General features: G+C 40.6%; 1 protein-coding gene and 2 long non-coding RNA genes across 8 annotated transcripts in view; 2 read left to right on the plus strand and 1 right to left on the minus strand.

The window, feature by feature from the left end:
* The window catches only part of LOC109236480 (protein MON2 homolog), a 66,646-nt gene extending 61,340 nt beyond the window's left edge, over positions 1 to 5,306 (plus strand). For 2 of the 5 annotated variants that reach the window (XM_019402662.1, XM_019402667.1), the window contains 5 exons: positions 2,960 to 3,269; positions 4,038 to 4,177; positions 4,260 to 4,384; positions 4,486 to 4,687; positions 4,870 to 5,306. In XM_019402662.1, the coding sequence (XP_019258207.1) occupies positions 2,960 to 3,269; positions 4,038 to 4,177; positions 4,260 to 4,384; positions 4,486 to 4,687; positions 4,870 to 4,951 (859 nt within the window). In that variant the 3' untranslated portion in view covers positions 4,952 to 5,306. The remainder of the gene's footprint in view (positions 1 to 2,959; positions 3,270 to 4,037; positions 4,178 to 4,259; positions 4,385 to 4,485; positions 4,688 to 4,869) is intronic. The other 3 variants (XM_019402663.1, XM_019402664.1, XM_019402665.1) reach the window with 3 other exon arrangements.
* A 322-nt stretch (positions 5,307 to 5,628) lies between these two features.
* Positions 5,629 to 6,772, plus strand: LOC109236475. The gene is made up of 2 exons (XR_002069496.1): positions 5,629 to 6,304; positions 6,463 to 6,772. It is a non-coding gene; the product is annotated as an uncharacterized LOC109236475 (long non-coding RNA).
* A 1,947-nt stretch (positions 6,773 to 8,719) lies between these two features.
* LOC109236481 lies at positions 8,720 to 15,120 on the minus strand. 2 transcript variants are annotated; one of them, XR_002069498.1, is made up of 5 exons: positions 15,009 to 15,120; positions 9,605 to 9,742; positions 9,397 to 9,526; positions 9,221 to 9,316; positions 8,720 to 8,990 (listed from the first exon to the last, which is right to left on the minus strand). It is a non-coding gene; the product is annotated as an uncharacterized LOC109236481 (long non-coding RNA). The 2 variants fall into 2 exon arrangements; XR_002069497.1 differs by having other exon boundaries at positions 8,720 to 9,106.
* Between the last annotated feature and the right edge of the window lie 177 nt (positions 15,121 to 15,297).

Consider the following 15,297-nt stretch of genomic DNA (forward strand, 5'->3'; position numbering starts at 1 on the left):
GGAGGGGGGGGGGAAGAACAGAATAAGTAGCACCAAAATAGTAATAACAAGAGAATACAATAACTGAAACAAACTAAACAACATGGTGTAATATAAATCTGAGAGATATGAAAGTACATGCGTGCTACTGGTACTACTGGTAAGAAAGGGGAAAATTCTCAACTACCTGCTAACCTTCTACCCTAATCCTCTACCTCCACACCCTCTTATCAAGTGTCATGTCCTCAGTGATCTGAAGCTGCGCCATGTCCTGCGTAATGACCTCCCCAGTATTTCTTAGATCTGCCTCGACCTCTTCTCAAACACGCCATGGTCAACCTCTCACACCTCCTAACAGGAGCGTCAACTTTTCTCCTCTTAACATGCTCGAACCATCTCAGCCTCGACTCCCGCATCTTGTCCTTCACGGAGGCCACTCCCACTTTGTTCCAAATAACTTCATTCCTAATCTTATCCCTCCAGGTACACCCACACATCCATCTAAACATCCTCATTTCTGCTACTTTCATCTTTTGCACATGGGAGCTCTTGACTGGCCTACACTCCGCCCTATATAGCAGGGTAGGTCGAACCACCACTCTGTAAAATTTACCCTTAAGTTTTGACGACACATTCTTATCGCAAAGAACACCGGAAGCAAGCCTCCGCTTCCGAGATACTTGAAAGTACTTCTCTTGGGGATGACTTGAGTATCGAGCTTCACATCCACGTCAGCTTCAAGGGTCCCGCCGCTAAATTTGCACTCCAAGTACTCCGTTTTGGTCCTGCTCAACTTGAAACCCTTGGACTCCAAGTTCTATCTCCAAACCTCCAACCTTGCGTTAACCCCGCCTCGAGGCTCGTCTATCAACACTATATCATCTGCAAACAACATGCACCAAGGCACTTCCCCTGGGATGTGCCGCGTCAGCACGTCCATCGCCATTGTAACTGGAAAGTGTTCCGAGTCTCCTCCCACAGTCCTCACCCGAGTCTTAGCACCCTCGTTCATATCCTTAATCAACCTAGTGTACCTACCGGGACGCGGTTAACCTCCATAGAACCTCCCTTGGGACTTTATCATACTCTTTTTCAAGGTCAATGAACACCATATGCAAGTCCTTACTCTCCCTATATTGCTGCACTAGTCTCCTCACCAAATAGATAGCTTCCGTCGTCGATCGCCCCGGCATGAATCCGAATTGGTTTTCGGAAATAGACACGGTCCTCCTCACCCCGGCTTCCACCACCCTCTCCCAAACTTTCATGTGTGGCTCCATAGTGTTATACCCCTGTAGTTGTTGCAATTTTGGATATCCCCTTGTTCTTGTACAATGGAACCATCGTACTCCACCTCCATTCATCGGGCATCCTTTTTGTCTTAAAAATAACATTAAACAACTTAGTAAGCCACTCCAAGCCAACGCGGCCCGCATTCTTCCAGAATTCCACCGGGATTTCGTCTGGTCCCGCCACTCTGCCCCTGCTCATCTTACGCATCGCCCTCTCCATCTCTTCTGCCTTAATACGCCTACAATACCCAAAACCACGCTGACTCTCGGAGTGCTCCAACTCACCCAGCACGATGCTTCTGTTCCCCTTCTCGTTCAACAAATTATGGAAGTATGCTTGCCATCTTCGTTTAATATGTGTCTCGTCCATCAATACTCATTTTATTACTTGAAGTCACAATTTCCATTAATTAAATAGTACAAAATAGAATTTACAGGGTGAAATTTAACGACCCGATCGGTCGTTTTGAGCATTTGCACTTCGCTCAGTAGTTTGAGGGTACGAGTATCTCCGCATGATGTATTAGGACTTGTGTGCAAAATTTGAGTTCATTCCGAGTTGATTTGATATGTTTCGGCGCGAGTTTTTTGAAGTCGAAAGTTCGAAAGTTCATTAAATTTGATTTGAGGTGCATTTCGTCGTTTCGATGTTGTTATGCGTGATTTGAGGCCTCGGGTAGGTCCGTGCTATGTTATGGGACTTGTTAGTATGTTCGTACGGGGTCCCGAGCACGCTACAATTAAATTGACTCTCGGAGTGATCCAACTCACCCAGCATGATGCTTCTGTTCCCCTCCTAGTTCAACAATTTATGGAAGTATGCTTGCCATTTTCGTTTAATATGTGCCTCGTCTATCAATACTTTGCCGTCTTCGTCTTTGATGCACTTCGCTTAGTCCAAGTCTTGGGCCTTTCTTTCCCTCACTTTGGCCAACCGGAATAGCTTTTTGTCCCCGCCCTTGCCCCCGAGTTCCTCGTACAGACGTCCAAACGCTGCAGTCTTGGCCGTCGTAACTGCTAACTTCTCCTCTTTCTTTGCCTTCTTATAATACTCTCGATATGTCTTTTTATCCTCCTTGTCTATACTCTCCACAAGCTTCAAATAAGCCGCTTTCATGGCGTCCACCTTACCTTGGACCTCTCCATTCCACCACCAGTCCCCTTTATGACCCCCAGAATAACCCTTCGTGACAGCTCCTATAGTGTTTGATTAAAAATGGTACTCTGAAGTGTATTCTTGTGACAGGGAATCTATTTTAAGTGTTGACTAGGGAATGCAAGATATTGCAACCTTGTTATGAAGTTGGGTAAAAAAAAACCTTATAATACAACCTTGTTACGAAGTTGGGAAAAAAAGGAGCTTATTATCCATTCTCATGTTCTCTTCAGTTAATCATACCAAATTACTTGGGAAGACTGTCATAGATCATGATCAAAATAAAATATGATCTACTTTTGAAATAATCCTTTCTCGTCTCTTGCATGAATCTGTAGGCTTCTTTTGTAATTTTTTTTCTTTTGGCTAGTATCTGTCTGCTTACATGTCAATGATACATAAATCTTTCTGGATTCATCAGAGTTTGAATTACTTGTACTCCTTTTATTGATTGTGTTCATCTTTCAAGGTGATCAATATACTCCAAGAATTTGGAGCTTCTCATTGATTGAGTTCTAATTTTCTTCACTAGATGTATGATAACAAGAAGAGACAATCCTGATGGCTCACTTTGGAGACTAGCAGTTGAAGGTTTTATTCGCATTCTGCTCGATGATGTCAAAAAACTGACAGAGAAAGCAGGGCCAGAGTTGACTATTACCAGACCTGCAAGAATGCGTATTTGGAAAGAAGTTGCTGACATTTTTGAGATATTTCTAATAGGCTACTGTGGTCGTGCACTTTCAGTGACGGTAGACAGTGCTGATGAGTCTCTTGAGATGAATCTCTTGGATATTCTTGGAGACAAAATTCTCAAATCACAGACTGATGCACCTCTTGACGTAACGTTCCAATCCTAATCTTTTTAGATATTCTCACTCTAGTTCTTTCACTTTACAGCTGCACATATTTAGTCATCTCCGACAAACACTTCATTTTGGACCACTGGTACCTTCCATGCTAATGAACCTTGAACATTTTTGGAACTTATGTATGCAAGATGTGCTTATGTGTTTCATAAGTTCCAAAAGGTGTAGATCTTTCATGTCCACTCTTCTTTGAGAAGGAATTAAAGGCTATCTATCATGGTTTTATCTACATCTATTGCGTGCCACTAGGCATTAGCCAATGGTTTTTTTATGAGTATGCCCATTTTCTTTTTGGTTTTCTAACTACCAAGTCCAACAAATAGCCAACCACCTAACATCTTTTTGGGGCCATTGTTTGTATAAATGATTTAACAACAGTTACCTCTGCAGGTAACTGAATCCTCGAAAATAGGTTAGGGGAAAAGATCATGTACATTTCAGGTGACACAGCTCTGGTCAGTAAATGTGAGATTATAGGAATTATTTATGGCCTTTTGCAGGATTAGATATAGAAATCAGCTGTGAATTAATAGCCCAGACTGTGTGGCTTGAGAAGTTCAGCAGATGATAAAATATGATATTTATCCAGTTTTACAGCTCAGACTTCTTGCTTACTATAACAGAGTTATTTTTCCATTGCCACTTAAAGTTGTATGCCCGTTTGCATTGATATTTTCTAATGATGCATTGAAGGAGTAAACTTCTAGATCAAGCATAACGCTAATCATGCCAATTTTGCAGATTCTGGAACGTCTAATCACCACTCTGGATCGGTGTGCATCACGTACATGTTCCTTGCCGCTTGAGACTGTCGAACTGATGCCTTCACATTGTAGCAGGTTCTCCCTGACCTGTTTGCAGAAGCTGTTTCTTCTGTGCAGGTATATAATTCCTTTTAATTGACACTGCCTTACCTGTTTTCCATGTTTGCGGTGATTGCCATTTCACACTCATTTCACTTAGTTTCAGCCATGGAACTGGTGAAGGGACTTCAACTAGATGTGAAGTTAGCAATATATCAATAAAATTATTAATGACCAGATGTGAGTTCATTCTGGGAAGGTTCTTGATGGATGGGAGCAGATTAGGTGGGTGATCTAGTTATGTTGAAAGGGATTTTAAATGCTTCCATGTTTGTTATTCTTGTTTTCTTCAAGCTTATTTCTTAAATCATACAACCACTCTTCAGGAGAAAATCCATTGCCAGCAGCACGTGTGGAAGAAGTTATCTTTGTCCTCCAAGAGCTTGCACTTCTTGTGGTTCATTCCGACACTGTATCCCAACTTAATTTACATCCATACTTGAAAGAAGGCCTTACAGGAGAGAATCAAGCAAGGCGTTCGCATTTACTTGTTCTTTTCCCATCCTTCTGTGAACTTGTCATATCAAGGTAAGCTTGTGAAATGACGAAAGAGGACGTGGTCGAACTCTAGATTCTGTGTCTGGGCATCTTTTGTTTAATGGAGCTATAACATATTGTAGTTATTTCATAGTGAACTTTTGACTCTTCCTTTCTGTTCATTTTAAAAGAAATTAGAAGTAGATATCTAATATGAGGTAAATCTTTATTAGCAGGGAAGCAAGGGTGAGAGAATTGGTGCAAGTATTGCTAAGACACATCATAGTTGAGTTAGGACTACAGAAGTCTACTTGAGCAATTTGAAAGAAACAGAAGGTTGGCATTTTCTCACAGTTGGCTCCTAATTTGTCCATACGAGTCTATTATATGAGGAAACTTTTGGTCTTTCTCCAATTTTTGGTGTTTCATAATGTATATCTTTGTGCATTAAGCCAAAATGAAGAACTCGAGAAAACACGGTTGGTGTCGAAACCGAGAAACATTCTTGTACATTATTGTATGTATTTTTGTATTCTAGCAGATTTTGGAAAGAAACTATTACTAGGAAAGTACATGTGGGCAGCTTTCCTTACCAATTTAAGCCCAAGTTTACATTTCAAAATCCTCAGTTTTTTTTTTAACCTCATAAAAATATTTTAATTCACAATTACAATCATAGCTTGTCTCTATAAGGTGAGAGTGGCAAGTATTTTCTTATGTTAAATTTTGTATTGGACAAGAAAAGAATTCCACCAAAGGCCTAAAGTCAATCTCAGGGAACATTGAAGCTTCGTAGGATCTTCCTGTGCAGGTGCAGGTAGTTCGCATCTTTACAAACATGCCAACTTGTACATGTATTTAAAAATTACAAAAATAGAAACTGAATGCATCAATGTCTCCTTTGTTCTCTCTTCTCCCTGTTTCTTCATCCTCTCTTCACCTAAGACTGAATATACTTGTCCACAAACCCCCCCCCCCCCCCCCCCAAGTACTTGAAAAAGAAGAGAGTAATTAAGAAAGTCTTATTACTATATTTACATCATTAGAAATGTTTTATATTCTCAATTTTGGACATTTACATGATTTAGAAATTTTTGTAAAGTTCATTATATTATAGTGTTTGGAGCTCAAATCGTGGTTGAGTATTGATTTTGTAAGATTTGGATGGTGAAAATTAGATTAGAAATGTACCTCCACCATTGTTGAACAAGCGTAAAGAAGTGGATTTGAATTGTGGATCTAACTTGTGTGAAAAATTTGAAGTTGGTGTTGTTTAGATTTGTTGGAAATTGTTGGAGAAAAAAAATATATGCGAGTTTAAACTGATAGCTACATGGATGCACTGTGTTATGTTAGGCTGTATATTTATGCAAATTTCCCTTTTTGAAAACCTGGACTATTGATCCATAGAGTCCATTTCTTCCATAGCTTATGCTCTTTCGAAGCGTTTACGTAATCTTGCCTCTTTCGTGTTATATTGCTCGAGTGAGTTATTTTGTTTTATGTTTAACATTCTATGCCTCCCTGACATTCAAAGGGTCTGGTATTCCTTTGAATAATATGCGAGTGGGTGCAGATATATGATGCAGAAATGCTCTTAAAGGTTCCTTTTTCAGGTCTTATATTGAAGCGTCCTCACAGACGCATACCTATACATGAAGATAGTAGGTTAGCAACGTACCTACATTTTGGTTCACTTGAATATCCTTACTAGTTTTTATCAAAACATTAAAAGTGAGGACCTTTATGTCATTTTAACATAAATTTCGCCCCATTTCATTTCCATCTCCGCTACCATCACCTAAGACTTCATTCACTATATATAGATTAGCGCTTAAAGAGACTAAGGAGGAGGCCATGGTTATTCAATATTCACCAGAAAAAGATGAAACACAACTTCACCGTCTTCATCAAACAGCGCAATACTTCACCAAAAGCTGCATTTTGTTCTGATTTGTGTATCTATGAAGGCGTTTCAGGCTTTTCTTTCACATCTCAAGAGTTATAATTGGTGTAGAGATATGTTCAAGATTACATTTTAAATTAGACTCATGTTTGCTTAAAGTTGGTGTGTGTTGGTAGTTGCCACCTATGTTCCCTAATCATCGCTTCAACCTCTATGAACTATTTTTCACATTTCTTATTCCACTCAGACCCTGTCTTGTCAGAGGGATTGCCATTTTCTCGAGAGAATAAGAAAAGCTACTCAGATAGTTTAGGTCAAATCTAAAGTAATAAACTGACTTTAGAGACTAAGAGAATTATAATGAAAAATAAAAATGGGTACAATTCATATAGTAGGCTTGCAAGACACATACACACGCATATGTATTTATGTATGTATATATATATATATATACATTCCCTGGTTTATCTTTGATATTTTTTATCCATAAGTGATGATGAAAAATAAATCAAAATGATGGAATTGCAAAAAAGAATCCAATCTGTGGTTTTCTTGTGGCTAAATTAATCTGGATATACACAAGGAAAACAAAGGACTATCTTGGATCAAATATAGATCTGGTTTGAGAAGCTAAGAGAACACTAATTCTCCTATCTAATTTGATGAATTGTAGTAGGAAACAATTAAAGCTTTTTTAGCAGTTACAACTTCCACTCCCTGCTACAAAGCTTTCTACATTATAAAATTCTCGTGTGAAAATGTGAAGCCTTTCGTTCAACTTCCTCATTTAACAGTTTGTTTTCAAGAGGGTTGTTTGCAAAAGTACCCATAGCCATAATTTCCTCGTCTCCATGATGGCTTCCATCTGAGTTGAAGCCCATGGATTGATACGCCCCGCTATATAAGGTGATGATCAACATGACTATCTTTATGAATGCTTCCAGCCAGAGGCGAATCCAAGAATTCGAGAAGATGGGTGCACCGTCACTTCAAAGACAAGCATGCTTCAAAGATAAACACTCAGTTTCATGATATAAACTTTTACAAAAACAACTTCTCTAGCAATAATTATCCAATTCCATTATCTCAAAAATACATCATCAATTTATATTTATACTCTACGAGCTTTCATATTTTAAAAGCAATCCATAATAGCATCATTACTTACAATTACAAATACCTTATGCTCTACATTGCAAACTAAACAACCATTCAAAAATTCATCACCAATGCTATTACGTAGATCATTCTTTATGAGCTTCATTGAGGAGAATGCTCTTTCCAAACTTGCCGCAGCAACAGGTAAAATCAACGTTAGCTTCACAAGTAAATAACAAGACACCAAGTTTGATTTAATTTTGTTTTGGCCATCACTATCGCAAGATGCCAAGATCCTTAATTCCTTTCAAATTGAGAAACACGCTATCACACTTTCGAGCATAGACAATGAAACTATCAAGCTAGTAACTGAGATCCCGAAGCTCCCTATTACCAAACTCACTTAGATAATACTCGGCCAACTTCATTATTCTATATTTGTCAAAATTAACAAATAAATCAACCGTATTCAAACTAGCTATACCAAAGAGTAAGTCACTAGTCACTACATCAAAACGATAATTGAGCTCTAGGAGTTGGAAATCAATAATAGCATAAAATACTTCCACACGAAAGTGATGTGAATATGAAACATCTAACCTCTTACGCTTCGACCTTGGATAGTTTTCATCCATTTTGGGAATTAAAATACCATGTTTACCACAGAATGAGTAAACCTCATCCCTCAAAGACTCTAATTCACTCTCTCATTGTTTACAGTCTTGTCTTTGCAAGGTCAAATAACCTCATAGCATTGACGATATCTTGATCTTTTTTTGTAGAGATTTATTCAACTCATTTGTAAGAAGCAACATCTTGAACATCAAGTGCAACATAAACACAAATTCAAATTCTTGAATATTATCCAAAAGATTTTTTTGCTGCAAATCTATCAAGAGAAAGTAGACAATCCTGTTGCATATCTTTCAGCACATTAACAATTGAAGCAAATATAATCATCAAATTTTCCAAGGTCTTAAAATGTCACGACCCAATTTCTCCCTCATTGAACCGTCGTGACGGCACCTAGTCTCTACGACTAGGTAAGCCTAACACTTTGCGAAAATGAAACAAAAGCATGAACATTAACTACTAACAGTAATAAATATCTAATAAGCACTTAATGCCACTCGGCATATACAATTATCACCTCTGAAAAGTACAAAACAATTCCCAAAACCGGAAACCCGCAAGTCACAAGCTACTAAGAAGTCTTAATTATTCTATACATCATTTCTACAGAAAGAAGGAAAAGGGGGACTCCGAGGATCTGCGGGCGCGGCAGATGTACCTTGAAGTCTCCAATAGGCAGCAACAACTGCAACTAGTGATGAGGCTGGTAACCTGAACCTGGATTTGCACACGAAAAACATGTGTGGGAAATGGCGTGAGTACTCCACAATGGTACCCAGTAAGTGCCAAGCCTAACCTCGGTCGAGTGGTGACGAGATCGGGTCAGGGACCTACTGTATAAATATAATGAAATAAGACAGAATGAAATATCGCAGTAGAAATAAATACGAAAATTTAATAGGAATAGAATTCAATGAAAGCCAACAGCTCAGAATCAATGGAGACACCTATTCAAGTAAGTGCCTCCTGAAGCAGCCTCGTCGCATCAGCAGGATCAGCCAAAACGTCCTCCTTGGGGACGACAACTGAGCCCGTGTGTAAACCTGATTTCAGGAAAAAAAAGGAAGAAGGGATCAATCAATTTCCTCGTGTAAAAAGAAGAAACGAAATAAGTCTAAGTTACCATGATTTTTGGCATTCCACTCGTATTTGAGGGCCAGTTCTTTCCACGTGCGGGTTTCGGGCGTAGTGACGTCCAAGATTTTGGACCCACTGGTCCAAGCCTTCAAACCTAGGTGGAACCCATCGAGTTTCTGAAACAGGCGAAGGACGGAGGATCAATACGGATATAAATTTTTTTTAATGAAAGAAATATTAAACAAGGAGCTTACGAGTGCGGGTCCATGATTCCGGAAAGTATGAAGCCGTTGCCGGAATGATATCATTGGTGGCAACTGCAACGAACCATTCCATCCACCCACGGTCGTTGTCAACATCCATGCTAGATAATAGAGCATGGTTGTGATGACCTAATAGGTCATCTTATGAATTAAAACCAAATTCTGTGTTCCGAGGTCTTAAAAACCTCATTTTATCCCTCCTCGATTTACGTGCGCAGTCCGGGCGTGTTTCCGAAAAGCTTTTATGTTGAAAGTTGATAAAAATAAGAAATTTTGATTAAAAAAAACTTCATTTGAGTTGACTTTGATCAACAATTTTGGTAAACGGACCTGGATTCATGTTTTGACAGTCCCGGTGGGTCCGTATAAAATTATGGGACCTGGAGGTATGCCCGGAATCGGAATCGGAGGTCTTTAGCTCGAGTTATGAATTTTTTTTGAAAATTGAGAGTCTGAAAATTCAATGGTTTTTAAGAAATTCTTAATGTTTGATCTTGTTGGTATCGGTTCCTTATTTTGGTTGCTGGAGCCCGGTACAGGTTCAATATAATATTAAGACTTGTCTGTGAAATTTGATGAAAAAGCGGAAGTGGTTTGACGTAATTCGGACGTCCGATTGAGAAAATAGAAATTTCAAAGTGTTCTTGATAAATTTCATTTGATTTGATGCTAAATTCATGGTTCTAGGTGTTATTTTGGTGATTTGATCGCGCGAGCAAGTTTGTATGATGTTTTAAGACTTGTGTGCATGTTTGGTTGGAGCCCCGAGGGCTCGGGTGAGTTTCGGATAGGCCACAAAGTGTTTTGAACTTAGAAATTTGCTGGTGTGCTTCAGTTCTTATTGCAGAGCCTCTGGTCTCGCAATTGCGAGACAAATCTTCGCATTTGCGACCACTGTTGGGTTCGCATTTGCGAAGAGTAGCTGTGGAGGCCAATGTTCGCAATTGCGAATAATCCTTCGCATTTGAGAAGGGAGTCTGGGAATGGCAGGGATCGCAATTGCGATCATTTGGTCGCAATTGCGGTTGGCCAGGCTCGCATTTGCGAGACTTTCTTCGCAATTGCGAAGGAATTAGGAATGGGGGGACCTTCGCAGTTGCGATAGGTTCTTCGCAATTGCGAAGCTCAGGTCACAAATGCGATACCTACAACTGATCAAAATGACTTTTGGACGGGATTTTTCATTCATTCTCCAAATTTTCAAAACCTAGAACACAAGAGGCGATTTTCTAAAGACTTCTTCTTCCCCAAATCATAGGTAAATGATTCTTAACTAGTTTCTTTCAATCTTTCACTTCATTTTACAATATTTCAACCTAGAATCTAAGGTTTTCATGGTGGAATTGGGGATTTTTGTGTAGAAATTAGGGATTTCGAAACTTGGGGATTTAGACCTCAAATTGAGGTCGGATTCCAAAACCATTTGTATATCCGCACTCGGGGGGCGAATGGGTAATCGGGTTTTGGTCCGAATTTCGGGTTTGGACCAAGCGGACCCGGGTGTTGACTTTTGTTGACTTTTTCGTGGGTGATTCCTAAGGCTTATTTTGAAACGTTTGGTTGGTAATTTGCTAGATATTGTTGGTTCGGAGGCGTGTTTGAAAGGCAAAGCTGTGATTGAGCTTTGAGTGGCCTTGAGTTCGAGGTAAGTGGCTTGTCTAACCTTGTGTGTGGGACTCCCCTTAGGATTTGGTACTGTTTGATATATGAGCGCTGTGTTCGTGAGGTGACGAGTGCGTACATGGGCTATTGTTGAAAATCCCCGTTTTCATTAAGCAAATATCTGTTTTTCCTTTAATTGAGCAACACTAGCATATGTAACTATCCTATTTAGTTTAGGAAAGCATGCCTATGTGCCTTAACTGCCTCAACTGCCTATCTGAACTCTGTGTAGCATGTTTAGTGAAATTTCTTGTTCTTCCTTGACTCGGATTTAGCCTAAATTGCGGTTTCTTGTTGTAGCTGTTATTTCTATTGGTTGACATGCATATTTACTTAGGGACTACGGAACGGTATTCCGGTAGATCCCCCTACATATTTACTTTGGGACTACGGGACGGTATCCTGATAGATCCCCCTGCACATTTACGTTTGGGACTACAGAACGGTATTCCGGTAGATCCCCCTGCACCTTTACGTTTGGGACTACGGGACGGTATCCCAGTAGATCCCCTGTTGTTATCTCTGCGTTTGAGCTGTTCTTCTTCCATGCTTACATTCTTGTTAAATTTCCGTATTTATTCTTACTGCAATATTTCATTCTGTTATACTTTATCATATATATACTAGTAGGGCCCTGACTTGATCTCGTCACTACTCGACCGAGGTTAGGCTTGGCACTTACTGAGTACCGCTGTGGTGTACTCATGCCCTTTCCTGTACATGTTTTTCGTGTGCAGATCCAGGTACCTCACATCAGCCACATTATCAGTGAGGCGAGCCAGCTGTAGAGATTTCAAGGTACATCTGCCGTGTCCGCAGACCTCGGCGTCCCTATCTACTCTTCCCCCATATCGACACTTCCTTGTATTTCCTTTTGTTAGACTCTGAAGTATAGAAATATTATTTTCCTTCTGTATTTTGTGACTTACGATATTCCGGATTTTGGGAGTGTTTATGTTCGGTTTAAGAGTGATTATTGTATATGCCGAGCGGCATCTAAATTCCTTATTTAAATTTACCTGTTAAATTGTAGTTTTCATGTTTTCGTCTCATTTCCGCAAAATGTTAGGCTTACCTAGTCGTAGAGACTAGGTGCCGTCACGACGGTCTGCGGAAGGAGAACTTGGGTCGTGACAAGTTGGTATCAGAGCTCTAGGTTCATAGGAGTCGTGAGTCACAAACCGTTTTATTAGAGTCTCGCGGATCGGTACGGAGACGTCTGTACTTATCTTCGGGAGGCTATGGAACTGTTAGACAAATTTTACTTTATTTGATTCCTTTGTCGTGCGAAATTATTGACTTCGACATTCTAAATTTCTGTCTCCTATTCTCTCAAGATGGTGAGGACACGTGCAGCTGGAGATGACCAGGCACCCGCGCCCCCTACTAGAGCCGCCCGAGGCCGTGGCCGAGGTAGAAGCCGAGGAAGCACACATGGTACGGCCAGAGCACCCGAGCGAGCTGCCACAGAGGAGCCACCAGTAGCTCCAGTCGGAGCGCAGGCACCCGAGACGCCTACTACTACCACTCCAGCACTTCAGGAGACTCTGGCACAGTTCTTGAGCATGTTTGGTACATTGGTTCAAGCGGGGTGGATTTCGGTGGTACCAACTACTTCGCAGACCGGGGGAAGGACCTAGACTCCCATTACCCACACTCCAGAGCAGCGAGTTCACGTTGGCCAGGTTCCAGGTGACATGGCAACATAACTTGTGGTCCCATTTCAGCAGGTGCTAAGGATTGCTCGCCGAGTAGAGGACAGGTGGGTCCAAGAGAGAGAGGACAGACGAGGTCAGGAGAGAGAGTACAGGGAGGCGAGGAGACCTCGTAGACCGGAGAGATCCACTGGTCCTCATTTTGGAGGCAGGGTACGACATGGTAGAGGTTTTGTGGGCCAGCCAGTTCAGTTTGCGTTTTAGGCTTGTTCAGGGGTCTCAGAGTACCCGTACCGCACAGTTACCACAGCCACGAAAGCAACGAGGTTGTTTTGAGTGTGGCGACACTCGCCATGTGGTGAGAATTTGCCCCAGACTTGGGAGGGGTGCACCTTCATTGCCTTCTCAGCCAGAATGTGCTCCACAGGGTTTCCAGGCTATGATTACAGCACCAGCTGCCACTCCACCTGCTCAGCCAGCTAGAGGTGGAGGTCGGGGTGGTAGAGGTCGCCCTAGAGGGGGAGACCCGGCCAGATACTATGCCCTTCTTGCTTGTACAGAGGTTGTTGCTTCCGATTCTGTATTACAGGTATTGTTCCGGTCTGTCATAGAGATGTATCGGTTTTATTCGATCCAGGCTCCACTTATTCCTATGTGTCCTCTTATTTTGCCCCGCATTTGGGCGTATCTCGGAATTCTTTGAGTTTCCCTGTTTATGTGTCTACTCCTGTGGGAGATTCTCTTGTTGTGGACCGCGTTATCGGTCGTGTTTGATTATTCTTAATGGTTTTGAGACCAGAACCGATTTGTTATTGCTGGAAGGACGGATGGAAGAAGGGTATCTGCCAACAGCCCACGTGTGAGGGTTAGCCGAAGGGAATTTCTCTTTGAAGTTTTTTATTGTAACAAGACATCTAGGGATTATGGTGCCCACTGTTGGAGGAGTAGCGTCCTCGGCTTTTCTCTTGCTCTTTGAAGAGCTGGTGTTCTTTGAAGAAGAAGCCATTATATGTTACGGATGAAGGAAAAGCTTTTTCGTTTGAAGGAACTTAAAGAAAGGTTGAAGAACAATAAAGAAGGTTTTAGGAAGTTTGGAGAGTTATGGAGTATGAGTGAAGAAGATTGATGCGTATAAGTAAAGGTTTAGGTGTCTAAATTTGTGACCATGATTACCTCGATAACCAGCGAAAGCTATGTTGAATCGTGGGATGATGCGTGTTCGGGGCATTAAATGCGGAGAGACTTGCATCTAATCAATTGTCAGAAACTTTTCAGAAGGAATCATAGTAGTTCCCGCCAAAAAGAGTGTTTCTACCAATTTCCCGGTGACGAAAATTTATGCCATCGGAAAGCAGGGGGGCTATCTGTATACGGTAAAATACGCTATGCTAAGTGGCCGCTTAAGAGAGTGACACGTGGAAATTAAAGCCGGGGACAATTAGAACCAAAGGCAATTATCCTGTTTGTCACTGGAAAGAATGATACCTATAAAAATGCAATAAATGCCCTCCGATTGGTAGCATTTAATGGAGAATATTCCACAACATTTAGTGCACTGCCCGTTACAAAGAATTTGTCATTTATGCTCACCGTCACACCTTCATCAATGGCCCTCATAATTGACATTAAAGAAGGGCGCGATCCTAGGACCTTGTTCCCTAGACATAGTTATAAATAGTGAGCTCTGTTATCATTGTAAAGGGGACGACTTTTCTGGCAAACTTACGCTATAATTGATTAAAAGCTTTATACAATTTTACTTTTTTGTTCTTTAGTTTCATCATTGTTTTGCCCGGAAGCTCTGCCTCTGGAATTACTGTTTTTCGTGATTTCATCTTCATTTCAAGGCTAAGTATTGCACATTTCTTTAATTATTTCATTATTTTAGGATCAAATTAATTCACATGTCTAGACACCACGTATAAATTCAACTGTACCATTTTACGGGTAAACACAAACATAATTAAAGCAGAATGTAAAATTAAGAAGAAAAAAATTCATGAATTCTATAAAGAGAGAGGAGAAAACTCAAACATATAGATAGATCCGGAGGAGCCCAAAAGAATTAAATAACTCACCCAAACAAAGATGACACCTCGAACTCTTGCGGTACCAAAGCAAGCAGAGAAAGAGAGGATATTAAAAGAGTGAAATCTAAAGAGATAGACAATTTTGTAGAGAGTTGTAGTATCAAATAGAAGTACACGTGGTTTGGTAAAGTAGAGATATAGTGCACGTATTAATCCACCAATAAGATGTGCCCAAACATAAATTACAAATCACAATGTATTTTGTACAATTCAGAATTGCTGTGTTCGTACACCCATTCTCACTTATATATTGAAGTAAAGTAATGCATATATATAT

Source organism: Nicotiana attenuata, unplaced genomic scaffold (genome assembly GCF_001879085.1).
Source record: "Nicotiana attenuata strain UT unplaced genomic scaffold, NIATTr2, whole genome shotgun sequence".
In the NCBI taxonomy this organism is placed as follows: Eukaryota; Viridiplantae; Streptophyta; class Magnoliopsida; order Solanales; family Solanaceae; genus Nicotiana; species Nicotiana attenuata.